Raw genomic sequence first — 20278 nt, forward strand, 5'->3', positions numbered from 1 at the left:
CACAGCAAGTCTCTTCTGTAATACCTTCCATAGTCATCATCAGTAAGCAGCTTACTGAACATTAATAGTCTGATTTTGAAGCAGTTGAAGTCTCAACAGTTTACACTGGCTTCTCCTGGATTCGTGGGTGCTCTGACTGCAGGTAAATGAAACAACCCATTTTTATACCCATACCTACTGATGTGCTTTAAACATAGCCCATTATTTACAGCAATGAGCAACATTTTCCTGCTCTCTGTGTTGGTGAATGTGGAAGGTCTCTGCTCTCACTCAGCAGCTGATCTGCAGCCTGACTGAGTGCTGTAACTGATACCAGCCCCATGCTCGTGGTGCACCAGGAGATTCTCCTTTGGCACCTGCCCTCACACTCACACATTTCACAGCAACCCTGCCCGTCCCTGCCAGCAGCAATGCAGCTCTGATCAGGTCAGCTGTGCCCACTACATTTCTTTAATCACCTTCCAGCAGCTTGTCACACTCAGATGTCAGGATAGTTTTCAAGCTCTGGTGCAAACAGAATAAACTGAGCTCAACGTCACTTTAACATTCCTTTCAAAAGCCACCTTTCATCCAGTATCCTCCACCCCCCTCATTCTTTCTTAAACATGGCAAATATTTAAAAAGCAAAATATTTGTTTTTCAGCCCTGAAAGACAGAAAACCAGCCTACCTACAGTACTGACTTCAGAAATAGAATTTTTCATGATTCTTCATCTCTTAAAACATGATTCAAGGCCCTTATAGTTTTGCGATCCCTGTATTCTAATACTGCAATTTTACAGGAAGAATGCATCAATTTGGAAGGATCCACATGTAAAATGTGCAAACAAAACTGACAAGACCAAAAACTTGTTCAAACACTTTTAATTAGTTAAAAAAAAAATCTCCATAATGCCTAGAGATCCCAAGTGCCAGTGCATATGGATGTGAGACACAGATTAGTGAGTCCAACCAAAATATACAAAGCAACTGGGAGGCCACGAGGGAGGCTGGGAAAGACACACAGCCCAGTACACACCTGCACTTTACTTACAGTTAGAGGAGTCTGGCTTACATATACTGTACAACTGGTTTATGAGGCAAGTGAAAGACTATAGAGCTGAATGTAGTTAGTCTGTGGACAGAGGGATTTTCCTGTCGTGGTGTCAGCTAATATTTCCATGTATGCTCTTGCAATGGTCTCTTTTGAGCTAGAATTCCCTAACTTGATGGATCGCCTTCAATTTCACCCTGTGAGAGATGACAGATAAGAAAACAGGTAAATATTCAGAGTGGAAAACATATAAATAAAATTAGGAGAAAAATCAATTCTGATAGTCACCACACAAAACCCCACCAACACTGAGGACCATAGGTGGTACAGAAAATAAACAAATTATCCATTCCTTCTGGAAACCAGACACACTCCTGCTGTAACTCAGATGTCTGGGGAAAGTCAGGGTTTCCTCGTGAATTCACACATGATGGAAGTCAAGCTAATGTGGGGTGGGGCTGCCACTGGCAGGAGTATTCTGCTTTGTGATTCTGGGTCTGCTCCTGCTCCAGCCCAGACACCTCAGCACTGGTGCAGCCATGGAACCAGTGGGATTACAAGGCCCATTTCTGGGACTGGCAGAGGCAGGGTGATGGTTGGTGGAGGGTGGCAGGTCCAAGCTGAGAGTTTTGGGAGCTTTGGGGACCATGAAAAGAGTCTAAGCTTCAGAAAGGCTGAAAATTCTGGGGTTTGGGTACATGCAGTACTTGCAGAAGGGGCAGACAAAGGCCTTAACACTGAAATTGTAAAGGAAATACCACATGAGAAGTGTTTGCCCCTGTTGTCCACATTTGACAAAAAGTCATCCTTGTCCAAGACCTGAAATTGGCCCAGAGACTGATATTTGACCCAGGGCTTAAGATGAACATTGCAGATAGAACAGGTCAAAAATTAAATTAACTAATTTAAATACAGAAAAAATCTATAGAAAACTCTAACTTGTTATCTAAATCTCTTCTAAAGTATAGCTGTAACCAGGAAAAAGCTATTCCATGTGCAGACAGAACCATAGGACAGCATTAACTTTTATATGCACATTTACACCCCAAAATCAACCCAAATCAGGCAGCAGTTTTGCAATCTGTCCCTCTGTCGCTCATGGAAAACTCCCAAGGTAAGGAAGTGGCAAAAGTGAGAACTGATGAGCTGAGGTTTTTGTCCAATAACTCGGGAAAGTGCGAACAGTGATAGCTCCTTGCATGGCAGTTCTATAACCACAGGAAGCAAAGGGAGGAGTCTCCCAGTTGGAAACCAGTAACCCAGAAAGAGCCCATGTGTGTCACAGAGAGCTCAGGGCAGCCAGGGCAGTGACACCACTCACCTCTCCAGTGTTCGCCGGGGCTCCCTCTCCCTCCAGCCTGGGCTGCTCCGGTGGCTGCGGCATTGCCAGGTCCTCCTGCCAAGTCACAAGCAAGATGTTTGTCCTTGCTGCCACATGCAGAGTCATTGCCCTAATCTTAGCCAGGCTGTGTGAGATGGGGCTAAGCATCACACATGCAAGCAAAATAGCAGTTTTAATAGATGGCAAATACTGCTTGAAATCCGTTTTTGTTGTGCGGCTGGTTGGAGCAGATATCTATGAAAAAACCAATTCAATTTCTTACAGCCTGGCTTAGGGTCATTTTCATACAGAAAATCAGTTCTTTTTCTATTATTGAGACCAGAATTTTGACTCCTGTAGTGTGAAGAAATTTGGGAGGAACTAATAAATTTACGTATAGTAAGGCTATGCCCAGCCTTTCCCCACATTATCTTACCCTAAGCACTCATTGCATAGACTAAAACTAATTGAAGATATAGCAGTATTGTGGCGCTGTTAATGTCACGCTTCAGATAAAATGTCATTATCAAAGGATGAGCTTTTCTTTTTGTTTGAGTCCAAGCATTTACTTAAGTATTTAGGGCTCTTTTAGCTACTTGCCTGCATCTTTCAGCTGCCTTGCTATTCAAGGAGAAAAGGTTGCATTACCAGGCAATTACATTAAACACAATTTGGCCACATGGGAAGAGAAGACAAAATCCTGACCACACTGGTTGTGCACAGGGGATGGACAGAAAGCAGAAGTGCACCTGTGTGGAATCAGTCAGTGAAAGCAGGGGGAAGCAGAACTAGCAGGACCTCTGTAGCCCAGGCCCAAATCACCAGAGAACTGAACTAAAATGACAAAGCTTCTCTGTTCCCTTTGAGCACACAAGCCCAGCAGTTTTCCTGAATAAATCTCTTCCCACATGAAGTCAGGGCCACCACAGAGGGAACTGGATGCACATATTTATTACATAAAGGGAAAATCAATTTTGCATGGAAGGCAGTTATGAATTTCAACAATTTGGAAACACAAGGCCATCACACTGCCTGGTGCTGCTGTTGATGCAATGCAAATCAAATGTCTGTGCCAAATCTACTGTAAACAGAATGTTATGCTCCATGTGTTTGGGGGACTCCACTCCTAGTTTTCGTACATCTTTACTTTTCTGTCTAGTCACAACTGTTCTCACCAGTAGGAGAACATCCCTGCTGTTGTTTGGACTGAATTAGGGAAGAAAATGTGATGTGAAGTAAAAAGAAAAAAGTAGACAGAGTTACATAGATACAAGGTAGAGCCCATGAAAATTTAAGCTGGAAATTGAACTTCAGATTCGTTTGTAGCAGAAAGGAGAGCCAGGAGACGGAAGCCCTGCAACCTACTTGTCCTACCTACAGGCTTCCTGCTCTCCATGCAAGCTACTGTAAGATCAATCCACTGGAGACAGAAAATAGCCAAAGTATGAGCTGCACCCCTGTAGTGATGTCTGTCACAGCTGCAGGCATTCCTGTCATCTCCCTGCTGAGACCAGAGCTGATTAGTTTGGAGAGCACTGTGCACTAGTGGTGTCTCCAGATGAGAAGCACAGTGTGATCATCTTCTCCTGAGGAACGTGCCCTTAACTTGCATTGCATTGTTGGCTGAAATGATTTTCGCTAGTACCAGCCTGAGCTGTGTTAAGCAAGCCCAGGTAACCAAACGACATCAAACTGCACATTATGGAAACCAGTTTCTCCTGCAGGGAGACCTGCGGCTCTTCAGGAGAGGCCACTGCTCTGATGGAGCCACTCAGCCACAGCCCTTCTGAAATGAGTCAACTCTCCTGCTCCCAGCTAACAGCTCTCTACTCTGAATTTATGGAGGCTCATCCAGCCTCAGGATCCAGCCTCAGGATCCAGCCTATGGTTTTAAAGCACTTTACACTTGCATTTACACTACACTTTGCATATAGGGCCATATAAAAATGACTACACCTTATAACTCAAAAGCGTGCATTAGACCAAAGCAGGTAAATATGTATTTTGAAGCTTAAAATGTAATATTTTTAGACCAAAGCAGGTAAATATGTATTTTGAACCTTAAAATGTATTTTGAAGCTTTAGAAACAGGTTTTTTTACTATAAGGTGGAAAGGAAAGAAATCTCCAATACAAGCCACTGACAATATCTGCAGCAGCAGGTGTTTCATAATGTTTTGCAGGTGGAGTTGCCGACTGCTGTGTGAAATCATTAAGGTCAATCAAAGGCAACTGCTTAAGGTGCTCAGCTGCTGGGAAAACTGGGGAACAGCTCACAGGAATACAAGGATGTGTGCAGTGCACTCCATCCATCTACAGGGTATGATCACCTACTGTTCCTGTCGGCAGGGAGCTGGGCTCTGGTAGCTGTGCAGAGTCCGGGAAGAGCAACACCTTTGTGAGGACCACCCTCGGGACACTGTATCCAAGAGCAATGGGTGGGCTGGAGAATGCAAGTTCAGCTATTGTGCTGCTGGTTAGATCCCTTAGCTCATGCTCTCTGCCAAGACTCTGCTCCAGAAGGCTAAAAATCAACCCTCTATTTTTAGAAAGGGAAGCAACTGAGTTTCTGGAGGGTGTTTCAAACTGCATTGGAGGTACCAGCACAATTGCAGGATGAAGAGCTGTCAGGCCGTGTTAGGGATGTCCCTTCACAGCCTTTTTCTCACGCGCTTCCACCCTGCCCGGATTAGGGAGCAGGAGATGAGGAAGGGCTGCATTCTTCAGCTGGGTGTTAGCTGGCTGGGGATTTCATTGACTGCTCAGGAAGACAATATACAGAGGAGGACCATGTGGTGTAGGGGTCTTCACTTTGGGTGAAGAGCCAGAAATTCCTGGGCACCAGCTCCAGCTATAACACTGACTCACAGAATGATGCTGGCCAAGAAAGAAGGGTTGAAAATCCAGCTTCCTTGGGGGGGCAGCAAGAATTTTGCCATTCCTGTCAGTGCTCATCTCCTCATTAAAAGGCATAACATTTTCTAAGGGAAAGGCATGTTGAAACCATGAAGCAATTAGTAATGCTCCTCCTGCTCTTAAAGGTTGAGCTGAATTTTTCCCCTCAGAATTTATGTATTTTCTTAGGAAAAAAGTATTTTAAATGAAAAAAAAAATTAGTTTGCTATGGACTATTTTTCTCTATTTTTGAGAGGGTAGTTTAATATTTTTTTGCTAGTGAAGAAAGAAAAGTGAAGTACTTGAACATAATAGCTAAGTGAAACACAAGACCTTAGAATTCCTTCCAGGAATACTGTACAAGTTTTTAAGTAGCTTGTGTGTTTAAATATATATTTATATGTAGAACATATACACAACAGAAGATCTATATATATAAAATTCAATATTTCTCTAAGGTTATGAAACATAAGTAGATGCTCAGCTGTCACTAATGAAAAACTCAACAAATTCAGACCTGCCATTTATAAAAATGTTCCTGTGCAATGCTAAGAGATCTTAAATACACTGTACTATAGCCTTCTGTGTTCAGATATTTTAATAAGCTTTTTAAAAGCTGATTTTAAGAGCCCAGAAATACTGAAAAAAATTAATTACAATTTAATTTCTCAGATTGCTCATTTTCACAGGTTCTATGAAATTCCCTTTTTCAGCTCCTCAGCAACTGATTTGTGTGCTCTGCTGTCTGAGTCCATATATGAAGTGGAATTTACAATTTTTGTCTATATTATCTTATAGGCCAATAGGAGTTTTTTTTTGCTGTCCCCAAATATTTGAACATAATCTTATTATCTGCCTTATATAACAGAGAAAGCAGTCCAAATATTGGATGCTAGAATATACTCATCAAACCTCAACAAATTCAGTGGCAAGCAGGATTTCTTTATTATTATAATTGTTTTAAGGCTATAAAGCCAGAGAGTTTCACTGGCAGCCTAATCTGCTACAAATTTAAGAGCCTTCAATGGGACATCAATTGCATAAGGTGGAGAGGTTCAGCCTCCTGTAGTGCTCTTGACCTTGGGTGCTGGAGCAGACACAATGCTGCTTGGCAGCATCCCCAAACCACTCCCTTGAAAGCCTGCAGGCAGCCTGACAGGTCCTGTGGACGAGCTGTCCTGGAGAGCTTTCAGGCTGAGTGTACTCAGAGTGATGCTGACAGCTCTGACTAAGAGGTTAACCCCTGATTAAAGTGAGTGGACCCACCAACAGGACAGTCAGATGGGTGTACAGGATGCCCATCTTACCCTACAAATCCAGACAGACTTTTGGGGTGGCTTTGTTTTTACCCAGCTCACAGCCAGACTCTCTGAGAGTTTCCTGGGAACGCTTAAATAATCCATATTTAACGACGTATCCTACAGGATTGCCAAGGCACACTGCTTGAGCCATGAAGCACATCCATGGTCTTGTAAGCTTTAAGGTTTCACCAGTGCCACTAATTCAGCTATTTCGCATGGGAAAATGTGATGTACTAATGAGACTGAGAGGGAAGCATGGAAAAAGTGCCTGTAGGCAGAGTACCCCACTCCACACTGCTTTTGCAGTCTCCCCTGCTCCATGAGACACAGAAGGATACCACTGGGCTGCATCACTGCATCAACTAAGTACAATGAAGCTTGAATACAGAGGGGAAGAAGTTTCAACTATCTATTCTACTTAATTGTTAGGTAGTCTAGCTGTTGATGTCCCTGCTCCTCCTGCTGAGCAGCTCTGCCCTTGGTGGCTTCTCTGATGCCCTTGGTGGCTTGTCTGATGCCCTTGGTGGCTTCTCTGATGCCCTTGGTGGCTCTCCTAGTGGCACTTGCCCAGCCCAATCTAACTTGAACAGGGAGGTCACTCAGTTTCTGCTTCTAAATCCTTTGGTGACACTGTCTTCACATTGACAGCATCAGAGGGTCTAAGTGAAGGGAATTAAGCCCATGAACATCAGCCTTTCACGTTCAAGATGTGCAGTTGTTATGAAAGAGATGAGCCATGGTATGGGTGTGGCAAACGTGTGCCAGATCGGGTGCACAGAAACGCTGTGATCCAGAGAACGCGCCCAGCGGTTGCACACAACTGACAACTGCTCACTTAATTAATGGAGCGAAGTAAAAAAAAGATCAGACCCAACTCAAAGTGACAGAGTCATGAACTGACAACTGAATCATAAAAACTGACAGGACAAATAGATCTAAAGGGAAGATCTAGGTGGAGGGTGTGGGGAAGCATCAGTTACTGGGGAAATTGTTCCAAACCCTGAGGGACATTTTGAGAGCGTGTGTATATACATGGGCTTGTTCCCAGCCACGTGGTGTCTGCATTGCAGCAAGCTCTGTGCTGTGTCATACAGACGAAGAATTAATCCTCTTCTAAGACAGGGATATTTAGTGGGTGGTTATCTCACTGGAATCTCTCAATGTCCACCCGAGTGATAGGGATAGGTGCAAAGCCACAGACAGAACACACTGCTGATGGGTTTCATTCCTTTTTGTACCAGAAAAATCATTGAAAGTTTATAATCTCTTAATTTACAGATTTTTTTAGTTAATACTTAAAAACTCCCCCAAATCAGTCAATACTTTCTTGTATGCAGCAGTGACCAGGTCAGTGCCAAAGCCCTATCAGGCACTGCCAGCACTACTCAAGGTTGTTCTCATGTGGTGCTTGGCACCCCTCCATAGGTGTAGAGTTACTTCAGCCCCATTTCCTTCTGTGTGGCTCTGAGTGCTCCCCCCAAGGACAGTAAGGAACAGAAGCTTGCCAGGGTGTCCACATTTCAGTGCCTGCCATGATGCAACAAAGGGCTGAATTCTTTCTCATGGCCCAAGTCACCATCTGATACCCTTACAGTACTCAAGCACCCCACAGCTATCCCCAGCAAAACTTAACCCAAAACCCTTAGAGTTCCCCTCTCCTTCCTAGTGTGTGCCTGCCACTGATCCCAGCTGTCAAATACACAGATTAAATGTCAACAAGCTCTCAGTAATTGATATTAATACTGGGAATGGTTAGCTGGGAACTGTGCGTCCTGGGCCACTCGAGTCCCCAGCCCAGAGTCAGCCCGCAGCACTGCTCAGTGCCATGCATTCACAGAACCCTGGCACTTGAACGGCCCCTCTATAAAGTCAGCAGAGAACAACACTGGAAACAAGTTCCTGAAAACCAAATAAGATGTTGGCAAGTGGTCTGTGCAATTAGAAAGGAAGATGGTATGGAGCACAAACAAGTATCGGGATTGGATGCAACAGCTTTCTCAAACTTCAGGGGCTGAAATGCTTGTGATGATTCCAGGATTGCAAGATAATGACAGTGGGTATTCACTGTTTAAACATTTAAAAGCTATACCTTATCACTCTTAGTGTATCGCCAATGGGTCTCCCACATGCATTACAGTGCCTGGTGCTGCTATTAGCAACCTCTGGATATATTTCCATTAACAAATTGTGCAACATGATAAGAGCAGTTCTGGAGGAAAAACAGCCAGTGCTCAGAGCCCAGCACAACTTCCCTATACTCCTTTCAGGCCCCTCCCTCTGGAGCAGCTTTGGCTGCATGGTAATTATCCATTAACAGTGGGAATGCACTGGGTGTGTGTGCAGAGCTCAATCTTCTGTGACTAGCTGGATCCAAAAGGTGTCTAGCTAGATGCTAAAGTATGGTGCGTGAGTATGAATAAAAGATTTGTACTTCTAAGCTGAACTAAACCAGCAGAACAGATGAAACCTCTTTCACAGAAACAAACATTTTTCCTGAATTTTTTTCTCCTGTGTTTTGTTTTGTTTTTCTCCTCCTGTTTTCACTCTGATGCCCACCTCTGCTGTTTGGCATGACACCATGATGGTGTACCCAAAGCAAGTTCCTGGCTCCATTTAATCTCTGCCCTTTAGCATGTGACACGTCCTGATTTTATATCTTTTAATCAATCTCCATTTTAACTCTAAGCAGTTGGACTTTAATGGAAGACACCAGAATGACAGTTCAGTTCAGCTTAACTCTCTGGAAATCTTGCATTGGTTTAAGCTCTGAAATCAGTGGTAAACTGTAGCTGCCATTCTTTGAGGTGGGGTTCTCACTGAGGAGGAAAGGGAGGATTGCTGCTGCTCAGTCCTTGCTAGAGAAGAGAGAATTCAATATATGCAGCAGGGATTCCTACCATCAGCAAATTCCTCTCTCTCCTGGGTCAATCACCCCATGGTCAGTCAAAAGGTAGGAGGGGGTATTCTGGCCCCATGGAATTAGGAACCACTGTTTGCACTCCTGCAACCTAACTGCTGTTCCCTGTGGGAACAGAGATTAAATTTATCCCAAGGGCTTAGCAGAACTCCTGTATCTGCCTTTTTCACATGCTTTCAGGAGGACATTTTGCGTCACTTGTAGCTGCTGGTCTCCTCTTTTGTTAGGCTATTCTCTCAGGATTTATATGCTGTGTAGAAGTTTTGTTTCACATCACAATGTGTTTACGTGCAGGTCAGGAAATTAATCAGCCGACTATCTGAACAATTAAAACAATTTTGGCCAGCCTGGCTTTGCTTTGATTCTGGGTTTGGGTTGGTTGTGACTCATCAAGCTCATGAGGCTATCAACAGTACTGATCACACTCTCTGAAGAGGGGAAAGAGCTGGGCTTACCAAAGAGCTGCCAAGTATTGGCCTCATGTGCTGTACGAATGGGTACTGTTTGTTACCAAAGCATCTCCTCTAATGATCAACACTGCCTTCATCTAAGGAGCTGTTCTGCTTCTTCACATGCCCCTTAATCCCCTCAATTGAAGCAGCCCTGCTTGTCAAATTAGTCTGGAGGACAGAAAATGCCTTGTCTGAATCTGGCTTAATCCGTACACAATTTGGGTCACACGGCCTTCATCAATAAGCACTTGGTTGTTGTCAAACCAGCCCGAAGCAGAGCAGCAGGGTCCGGCTGTCTGCTGGAACTAGGCTGTGCCTGAATTGCTGCTGCCCTCTGCTGCCTCCGGAGGTACTGGGGCCAGGGCAAGCCTGAGCATCCCACCAGCACAGCACAGGGCTGAGGGAAATGCTGGCTCCCGTGCCTTCCCACCCTGCACATCCCAGAGCTCTGACTCAGGCCAGATGCTCACTGCAGCCAAGACACATCCCTACTCAAGTCCCTGGGAAAAATCCTTTCCTACATTCATAAGAAAATGGAGAGCCAGACTTGCCATCAATGCCCACTGATGGCACAAGAGACAATAGGCACCAAGGGATTAATGTGTCCATCTGAACAAAAGAAAACAATTCTTTTTTTTCCTATGAGGGTGGTCAAACACTGGCACAGGTTGCCCAGGGATATTGTGAAGTCTCCTTCCATGGAGATATTCAAAACCCAGTGGGATACAGTTCTCTCTCACTGGCCCTAAGGGGGTTGGACTAGATGATCTCAAGGGGTCCCTTCCAAAGTAAATAATTCTGTAACTATATTAGGCATTATGTGATAATATTAAGTGTTATACAAAAGCAGATATTGCTGAAAACTTTTCATGAAATAAATAAAACCATCAACTGTAAATGTTTGCAGGTAGTTTAAGTGTAATCCAAAGGCTCTTCTCACCTGCACATCATGGGGGAAACAACATACCTTTTTTACAACTCCTGTAGTGGCCACGATGGTCTCTGCTCCTTCTACAGTCTTGTTTGCCACTGTGTTCACGCTGGCTACTACAGCTTCTCCCACCACATTGGCCTGCTCTTTGGTCTTCTCAGCAACTGCAGTTTCAATAAAAGCAGAAAGTCAGCAAGCTAGACATTGCCAGAAGGCTGCCAAATTCTCTGGGATGACAAAATGATTGCATTGATGTAAAAGAAGAAATTAGCCCTGGTGCAGTCCTTGTTTGGATTTTTTAGATGAGATCATGTCTGAATTTAGATCACGTACATGAGGATTTTTGTCTGACAAAATGCTGCTCAGAGAGCAGCACTGCAGCCTGTCAGTCTTTGTGGGCAACTGGTGAATGAAAAATTCTCTGTCAGATACTAAGAGACAACAGTGTAAATATGGTATTTTGCATTGCAGACTGTGCATGACCTTTTCCTGGGTACCTTCTGTCTGATTTAATACCCCTTGGCAGAAAAAAGCAATAGTTATGAAATTCTCCAGGGAAAGGATCCATTCATCTTCCTTCAGGGCAGTCCATATGGCTGCTCTTGGAGTTTGGGATACCCTAGAAGGAACCCTTTGGGTCTCTGACTCTGCATTTGCCTGACAGGAGTCTCCCAAAGACCACAGTTTTGGCCAGACAGGATCTGTTGAAAGTAAATCCTCTCTGCATGCTGGGCTGTGTACTTGACATTGTGAAATGTCTAAATTGCTGTGAATCATCCCAGTCTGCCAAGTAACCTTTGTAAAATTTTTCTGACCTACTCTGCTGATTAAATATTTTCTCCCATCCGTGTCCACAGCAAATGCCAGACCCTGAACCATCGCTCCTGGCAAGTACTGTCCATTCATCAGCTGGAAGGTCAGGCAGACCAGTAGTGTCCCACAGAGACCTCCCACTTGGTTAGGCCTTCCCAAGAGGCCTAACCAATCAGCAAGATTTACACATCCCTCTCGGGGCTGTGCTCTTACCTGAGGTCACACTTTGCACTACGGCCTCCTGGGTTTTGGTGCCTGTGAAAGGAAACACAATCCATCAGTGCTGCCTGGCAAAGAACACCCTGATTTCTGCACACAGATGGCTTCCTGTTCCGAGGAAGTGCAGTGGGGAGCTGTGGTGCTGCTGGTACCTCCTGCTCAGATATAAGCCATTTGTAGAGCCAGAAAAGAGACCAGATTCCCAATAAAGCCAATGAGTACCTTTGCATTGAGAGTTGGAGAGCTTCAACAGCAAATTCTCTGGAGATGCCTAGACCTGAAAAATCTTGATTATACCATGCTGAAGTATGAAAATTTGTCCCTGGAACATTTCCAAAATGAGCAGTCGAGCAGTGGTAAATCAACTTCAAGCAAATTGTGAAAATGACTGTAAATAAAATCACCTGGTAATATCTCACCAACTTCAGTCTTGCAAGACAAGGAGTCACATCCATGGCTCCCCCTGCCTTTCAGCAGGATACTTGGCTGCAGTGGTCATTTAAAGTCTCATTCTATACCACTAATAAACACTCTGGAGAAACCTGAGACTGAATTTACAGAACCCCCACCCACCTACTACATCCCTACTTACCAGATTCCCAATTCAGTGCCTCAGCCTAGGCTGTAAATGCCTGTTCACAGCAGTACACAGAAAGCAGATGGTTTTATCTCAAATTATGAAAGTACACCATATGTATGCATGCATTGTAATTTATCTCACTGTTCTCAATGCAGCAAAGCTAACAGGATGTGAAGGCATTCAGTGTGCAACACAAATGGCCCTAAGGAATAATTAATCTCTGTGATTTTCCTCCACGCTTGAAGTGACCAGCTATATATCCCTTCTACTTGATACTGCTGCAGATAAGTTAAATCATATGGTAGATGGGCAGGCCCCATGGTAACAAGGTGCTTTACATATTAAAAAAATAAAGGATCAAATTTATCTATGTTGGAAGTTAAATAAACCTGTCCCAAAATATTCCACTGGTCCCACTTTACTGTATATTGTAAATCATCTGCACCTATACAGATTCTCTTCAGGTTTCCCATACTGATACAACGAAAGGATTTCTATGGTCAACTGTCAAAATGGTAAAAACAACCAGGCAGATTTTTGACTCCATGGTAGTGGAGCATCCATGGGTGTGGTGGTAGAAAACAGCTACAAACCACAGCTCATTCTCATTAATAGCCTGAAAAGCAAAACAGGTGCAGTGCCCTGATAACAACAGCACCAGCCCAGCCCTGTTCTGCCTGATACATGTTATGTTTTATTGAATGTAGTTCTCAATTGTTGATTTATTTTGGTGGTTGCAATGTTTGCCTGGGGCAGAACAACACTGTTCTACTACAATATACCCTCAACATTTCACTCCACCCTCCCAAACTGTGTTAGATAGAACTCCAGAGATGAAATCTTTGTACCTTTTACTTGTTACTGCTGTAAACTGCAGCTCCTAGTGATGCACCTGATAAATGCACACACACTGCTGTGAACTGGATTTAATAATAGTGCCCATGATACACAAACATGTGCAGGAGTATAGCCCTGGGCAGAGCAGGTGCAATTCTCAAGCCATGCATGTGAGCCCCTGAATGGGTCAAACACACAGAGTTCAATTCAGACACCCTCCTGCTTCATTTTCCCTCCCAATACCATACCAAAAAAAGACTACCACAATACTGATTTGACATACAAGCTTGTCTCATATCAGACACAGATGCTCAAGCCTAGCCCTTTGCTGGTTTTTGGTCAAAGAGCAGTTGATAGGTAGGCAAAGTACATGATTTGCTGTATCAGCCTTTCATGCCTTTCAGTTTTGCAATAAACACACTTAGTGAGACAAGAGTGTATTTCTGTATGTTTTTTACAAGACTTTTAGGGAGACTATCTGGGCTCAATTCTTTTACAGGGGGAGGGGAGTGGGTAGGTGCTGTATTTGCCAATGGAAAATAATTCCCGAAAGCAGGGATGCAGATAGAAGAAAAACATCTGAATCCATTTCAAGACAGAAGCAATGTCATTGGGAAGAGTCACTGCTGCAGCCTGGGGAGAGCTGGCCCCATCCTCCCAGCCCAGCCACACCCGATGACTCAGGCTGCCATCCATTATGCACCGCATGAAACCCGACCTTCCGGAGCACACTGCTGCCAGCAACCCGCATCTGTTGAATCAGAAAGCAATCACCTGATGCTCAATCTCATTTCACTCATTAGTCCTTGCCTGCAGCTTCTGCACGCAGAATTAAAAGTTCATGCATCCTGCCTCTTCTGAGTGCTGTGACTCATCTGTGAGTGCTTTGGGACCGCCAGCGTGGGACTGAGCTGGTGGAGCGCTGGGAGAAGGTCTAGAGTAGAAAGGGATATTTTGATGTGCATTAAGTCCTGCAGGAGTCACTAAGTTTAAACACAGCTCGGTGTGTCGGGGCTTTCTGCAACACACATAGTCGAAGATCAGCCTGGAAAACTAAAAGTGCATTCTTTCTTGAGGCTTCCTGAACTATAGCATGAAACAGTTCTAATGAATTAATGCTCTGATGCAGCTTTGTGTTAAATTAATTAATTAACTTCAGCATCACTTATCCCCCTATTTAAACCAAATAAAAAACCATAGCCCATTGAACCAACTGCTGGATCCACACTAACTGGCAGGGATCCCCTGCCACTTGGCTACACTCAGAGGCTGTTAAAATTTGGAGAGCAGTCTGTGATTTCACCAAGTGCGAAGGTGACCCATGATACAGGATTTCTCCCTCTTGTGCATCCCCTTCTCTCCCCCACCCATTCAGCAAGGCTGGCAGCAGGGCAGGAGCACAGCACTGCAGGCTTAGCACAGGAGGGAGGCATTTCCTGCTCTGGCATGGGCTGTGGGAGCTGAATTGCATGGATCAGAGGTGAGGGACGAGGTAGCCATAGTGCCCCAGTGACACTGCTCACTCCAGACAGATGCCTCTGAGTGAGCATTATTTCTTTTCTCCTGGGCAGTGACTCACCAGACGTGGTGGTTGTGCCCAACATCTGGAATCCTCCTAGGAGAGTCAGCAATGAGTTAACACAAACCTGAATTAAAGTCAGGGATCCATTTCATCCATCCTAGGCCTTGGGGATTTTGCTCCTTTTCCTGAGGTTCTCAAAAGACCCTCAAGGTTTGATACAGTATTATTCTCTCCTACCATCCAAAAATTCAAGTTGCATCACCTAATGCTCTCGATGAAGCTGCTGGGCTAGGGCCCTGCAAGGGAAGGAGCAAGGAAGGAACAGTTCAGGTCTCTGATTTACTCTTTACGTGGCACAATGATAAAAGGCAGCATGAACAAGATACTAATCATTCCAGTTTTAACCAATATACCACACCTCCACCTTCTCTGGTTATTAAAACAAAACCCCTATTTTCTAAGCTAATCAGCATCTGGCCTTGGTTTTTCCTGCCTGTGAAAGACAATTTCCCCAAAGGGCTGAGCTTCCCGCAGTTCCCAACAGGAACTGAATCAGGCCAAGGCAAAGCACTGTCCAGTGCATGACAGGGCAGGAACCGGCAGTACATCAACAAACCAAACCAATAAAAGGAGAAAGCACTTAATCCTCACCTTGATCCTTATTTGATCCTCATTCAGAGAATAAGGTTTTAAGGCTTTTTAGTTTCAGGTTTGTAGAAAACTTTACTGAAAAGGTTAGAATCTCCTAGAGAGATCTCTTGGCCGTGCAACAATGAAAACCAGGTCACAGTATGGAGGTGTACAACGTGACTGAACAGAGATGTGAGGAATTATGTATAAAAGTTCTGAATAACCCTGACACAACTCAAATCTGGAGGCAGGTGGAGCAGTAATGATGGTACAATGTGACACATACATGTGACATTTTGCAGACTGGTGTCTCACTTACTGTAGTTAGTTTAGTTGTTTACAGGGATGCAGCTTACCTTTTTTTCTTGTTGATCTGCTTCAAATTGAAATGTGAACTGTTACATCCATTCACTTCCAGCATGTTAATAATCAAGTATTTAAAAATTTAAGGTGAAGACATTACCAGACCTGCTACATACAGAGTTTATAATTAATATAAATAATGTACGAATTCGTATCTGTAGCTAAAGGCAATAGAGCTGTTTTAAATATAGTAGCTAAGTACAGCGGTGGATGTTGCAGTATGATATCAGGAAGAGCCTGCATGTAAACTTTCCTACAAAAAGAAACACTCCCACTTCCAGCAAAAATAAAAAGCTGTGTGAAATGCAGTAATCAGTAGCGAGAAAATCAGTCTTGGGAACCTAAGACTCCTTAGAGTTTGTATTATCTGGAATATCTGACCATCCAGCCGTATAATTGCAAGTGCTAGATATGTGGAGATAGTGGCTTTCGAGGGTGACCTTGAAAGGGAAGGTTTCAGCCCATTAACTGTGAAAGAAGTCTCCAGGCAGGACATCAGGCATGCTGTTTTCCAGATCCTGTTCTTTGGGCAAAAGGAATTTGGGCGTCTCTCGCAAAGGAAGATTAATGTGTGCATGGGCAACGAAATAGGTTGGTGAACAGGATTTCAGCATAAACCCGTTTGTTTGTGGGGAAACAGATGCATCCTGCAATCCCCTCTTGCTAACACCGTTGGCCCCTCTCAGGAACCTCCTCAGGCAGTCTCTCCCAATGGGGAGGTGAGGCAGAGACCAGCAGTGCTCAGATGCCTGGAGAGTGTCTGACTCCCCCTGCAAACAATCGGTGAACAGTCAAACAAACCTTACACCTGAGCATCTACTCCTTTAACATCATGCTGCCTCCCCCGAAGTAGTGGTTTCTACATCTAACTTACAGGTGGGGAAACTGAGGCACAGGGAGGCTGTGGCACCCCAGGTTTACACAGCAACTCTGCAGAGCTGAGTATCTTATCCAGACCATCCTGCTAGTCACCCCCAAGCTTCAGGAACAATATAATTTCCCTGGACTTTCTCAGAGACAATCTATGCAGCTGTTCATGCTCACAAGTAGATCAAAACTCGTTCTCTCTTACCTACATACATTACCCCTTCTTTGGTCTTCTCTGCAGCCTCTGTCACTCCCTGCTTGGTCTTTTCTGCAGCAGCCACCACACCTTCTTTAGCAATGGAGAAACCTTTCTTAAAGACATCCATTCTTGTTGCTTCTTAGGGTGTTGTCTGGGATGATCTGAATGAGGGAGAAAAAGCAGCAAAAAGCACCTCAAGGCTGGGACTGCGAGATGCAGCCTTACTCTCAGCAGATACTTGGTTTGTCTGGCAGGCTCTGCCTTTGCTCTTGCTCCTGTGCTGGATGAAGGCAGTGTGGCAAAGCTCACAGCCCTGGCTGGCTCTTATTGATGAAGTGTGCTGCAGTGTAGCCAATGCCCGTGTACAGCTGATACTGAAATATTAATGATACGAATCTGCTTGGGAAGCTTTACGAAGGGAGGAGGGAGAGGACAACGACGACAGCAGTAAGGGGCTGTCTGGAGAATTTCCAGACAGATAGAGCTTTTAAAACATGCTGCAATGCTCTCACTCAAGGACGGTCTCAGTGAAGAGGGAGACTTTAGCAGAAGAGCTGAGTTCCTGAAAGGGCATCTTCTCGAGGCTGCAGTAGGAGCCAAACACCAGCTCTCCTGGGCCCCAGGAGGGTGGAGAGCGTGTAATGCTGGCAGTGTTTGTAGCAAACAAACAGGGTCAAGGTTTCTTGGTCTGGCACTTACCAGAACCCACCCTGCTCAAACTGGTAACAGGAACATTATTTCCAGTAAATCCTGGGAGAAAAAGGAACCAGCTACAGCTTGGTGCTCAGGTGAAGGGAGCATGAGGTCCCACCTGCTATCTTTGTCAAGCCTGAAGTCATGCAGTATAAATTGTGGGGTTTGCTCAGCTGTACATCTCATTACAACTGTTCATTTGGGAAAAATCAGACGCCTGTTGGGGGAAATCCTGTTTCCTATTTGTTTCTCTGAGTTGCTGTAGACAGAGCCCTGCTCTGCCGCCGCAGAGCGAGACAACATCTCACACCAAACACCATCCCTCATGTCAGAGCCGGCACTGCAGAGCCCAGCGGGGTGAGAACAGCCAGCAGAGAAGTGACTGAGGAAATCTTACAGTTTGCAGGGAGGATTTGTCCAGCCTCAAGGCCTGGCTAGAAAAAAATACCAAAACATGCTCATTAATCACAGTTGCATATTCTAATGTGCTTGCAGTTAAACTCCAGTTAAACTGTTTTCTGAAGTCGATCCTGAATGGCCTAAATCAGCTATTGCCCCACCAATAAACTGAAATTCAGTGCCAGCACCTGTGAAAGCAATTGCTGGTGCAGGAAGGTGATTATTTATTGTTTATTTTTTAAATAGTGCCATATGTGAAACTATGAAAGCCATGAAGCATCAGCTTCTGAGCCCAAACCCTGACATGCTTGGACTGCTTTTCCTCACCAGGCAGACAGAATATGAAATTCAGAGGCTGAGCTGTGTTATGGGAGGGTAGAACAGCACAACAACATGAAGTGCAGTGGTCTGCAAGCCACTGCTGACACAAGTTATCAGCCTGGAAGGGTCAGATGGGGAATGGCTACACAGAAAAAAAGTCTGAACAAAAAATGTCGTATCTGTACATATATGCAGACATGTACACAAATATAGTTCTTACTGTGGAACTAAGAACAGTTCTTCAGTTTTTGGAAGTGTTTTTTTAGCCCATACTGAAAGTATTGAAAAGCTGGTGATCTGGGAAATAACATATAGGGTTCTTAATCCTTTTTTCACAAATAAGTTTCCTCACTTATAAATGACGAACAAATTTCCATCTGAATGTAAAGGAGCCAAATCTCTGTCAGACTAATGAATTTATCAATTGTTAATTTTAAAAAGTGCAAGATTTAGAGAAATACCAGCATAGCAGACCAATTATTACAGGAGCTCACATAGTTCCAGATTGTTGCAGCAATAAGTGAAAAAAGTTTTCTTACCATCTGTCAAAATTCCCCCCAGGTGGTTGATGCTATGGCTGGTGCTCATTCCTGCTCCCAAGGTGCTCTCAAATTGAAGATACCTGCACCTTACTTGCCATACAACCAGTGATTTAACCTTGTGCTCCTGGAGCCAGTCACAAAACTGCCATTGATTTCATCAGGCACAGGGCAGGAGCCTTGTTTTAACTACATTTGTTAAAAAAATTAATTTACCATCTTTGGGAATTGCTCCAGGGCCCATTTACTTTTTCACCAGCCTTTCAAAGACCATTAAAGCAGAGCACAGATCTTCCCAGGGTTATGGGTTTTACTGGTATTTTCAGGAGAATGCCCAGGCTGATAAGGCTGAGTGAGAAATGTATTTTGATTTTGTTCAGCCATTGTTCTGTCATTGTGATTTGTACAATTCAATTCTACATATTTTGCATTGCTATAAAAGGTAACAAATACATGAAATATCAAGCCATCCTGGGATGTGAAACATGAATCATCACCAGATTGAATTAGCCAATACTCAAGTGGGATACTCCTTTCCTGCCTTCTCCTCTCCCAGTGACCTTGAGAAAAGGCTCACAAGACACATTTCAATGCTGCTGGATCCCTCCCAAGGCAGCAGACAGTTTGCACAGGCATTGTTTTACCTTGAAACCTTTTTAGGAAAGCTCTGGACGCAAGACAACATCGTAGGCAATCTATACAGGGCAAGCATCCATAATAGGTCCTCAGTGTTTCCACCTCCAGGTGACTGCAGTACCCTACTTCTACTCAGAGCAGAGGATAAAGTCCCAGTTTGTTGCCAATCCTGCCTCAGACAAAACTAATAAGAGTTAACACAAGCTTCTTGGCTTTAAGATTTTGCTAGGGACTTAAATTTCTGCCTGCTAAGTTTTCCTCCCATGTATCAGGTAAGATAATCTGCAGCTAAAGAGAAGGCTTCCAGCAGGCAACTCAGAGACCCCAAGTTCCTATCTCACCTGGCAGCAACCTCTTTTTCTCTGTTTTCTGCCTTGCAACACTAGAAGAAGCCAGTTAAGCTACTTTTTTCCCCCCTGTTGAATATAATTCATAGCACTCTATACAAATCTGTATCTCAAAAACATTGGCTGATGTGCATACTGAAATATCGAAAGAAAGTCTTGTCTTGACTTGTGCAATGACAAACCATCCCCTTGTTCTTCATTTAAAGTCTGAATTCTGGCTGCTCAGGCTTGGCCATTGAGCCTCTTGCTGCATAGGAGCACAGTTTCTCAAAACTTCCCCTGAACAGAGCAGTTCCCCTCCTCTCAGGGCCTCCACCTCTCCCTGGGTGCTGGTGGCTGATACCTGGATGTAGCTCTGTGCAACATCTGCCAGCAGTTCTGGAATATGGGCAAGAGAATTCTAACTCAAGTCTACCAATTCCCAAAGCATAGATGCAAGGCAAAGAAAAGAATGCAAAGTAGAAA

At 44.2% G+C, this 20278-nt stretch overlaps 1 protein-coding gene across 1 annotated transcript; it reads right to left on the reverse strand.

Annotated features, from left to right (window-relative positions):
- Positions 1-845: 845 nt before the first annotated feature.
- Positions 846-18106, reverse strand: SNCG (synuclein gamma). The gene is made up of 5 exons (XM_085064160.1): positions 16885-18106; positions 11875-11916; positions 10885-11012; positions 2354-2428; positions 846-1229 (listed from the first exon to the last, which is right to left on the reverse strand). Exons 1-5 carry the CDS (start codon positions 17003-17005, stop codon positions 1200-1202), a joined length of 396 nt encoding a protein of 131 aa, XP_084920286.1. The 5' UTR covers positions 17006-18106; the 3' UTR covers positions 846-1199.
- Positions 18107-20278: the final 2172 nt, after the last annotated feature.

The sequence above is a fragment of the Lichenostomus cassidix genome, chromosome 6 (genome assembly GCF_008360975.1).
Source record: "Lichenostomus cassidix isolate B80296 chromosome 6, HeHo_3.0, whole genome shotgun sequence".
NCBI lineage: Eukaryota > Metazoa > Chordata > Aves > Passeriformes > Meliphagidae > Lichenostomus > Lichenostomus cassidix.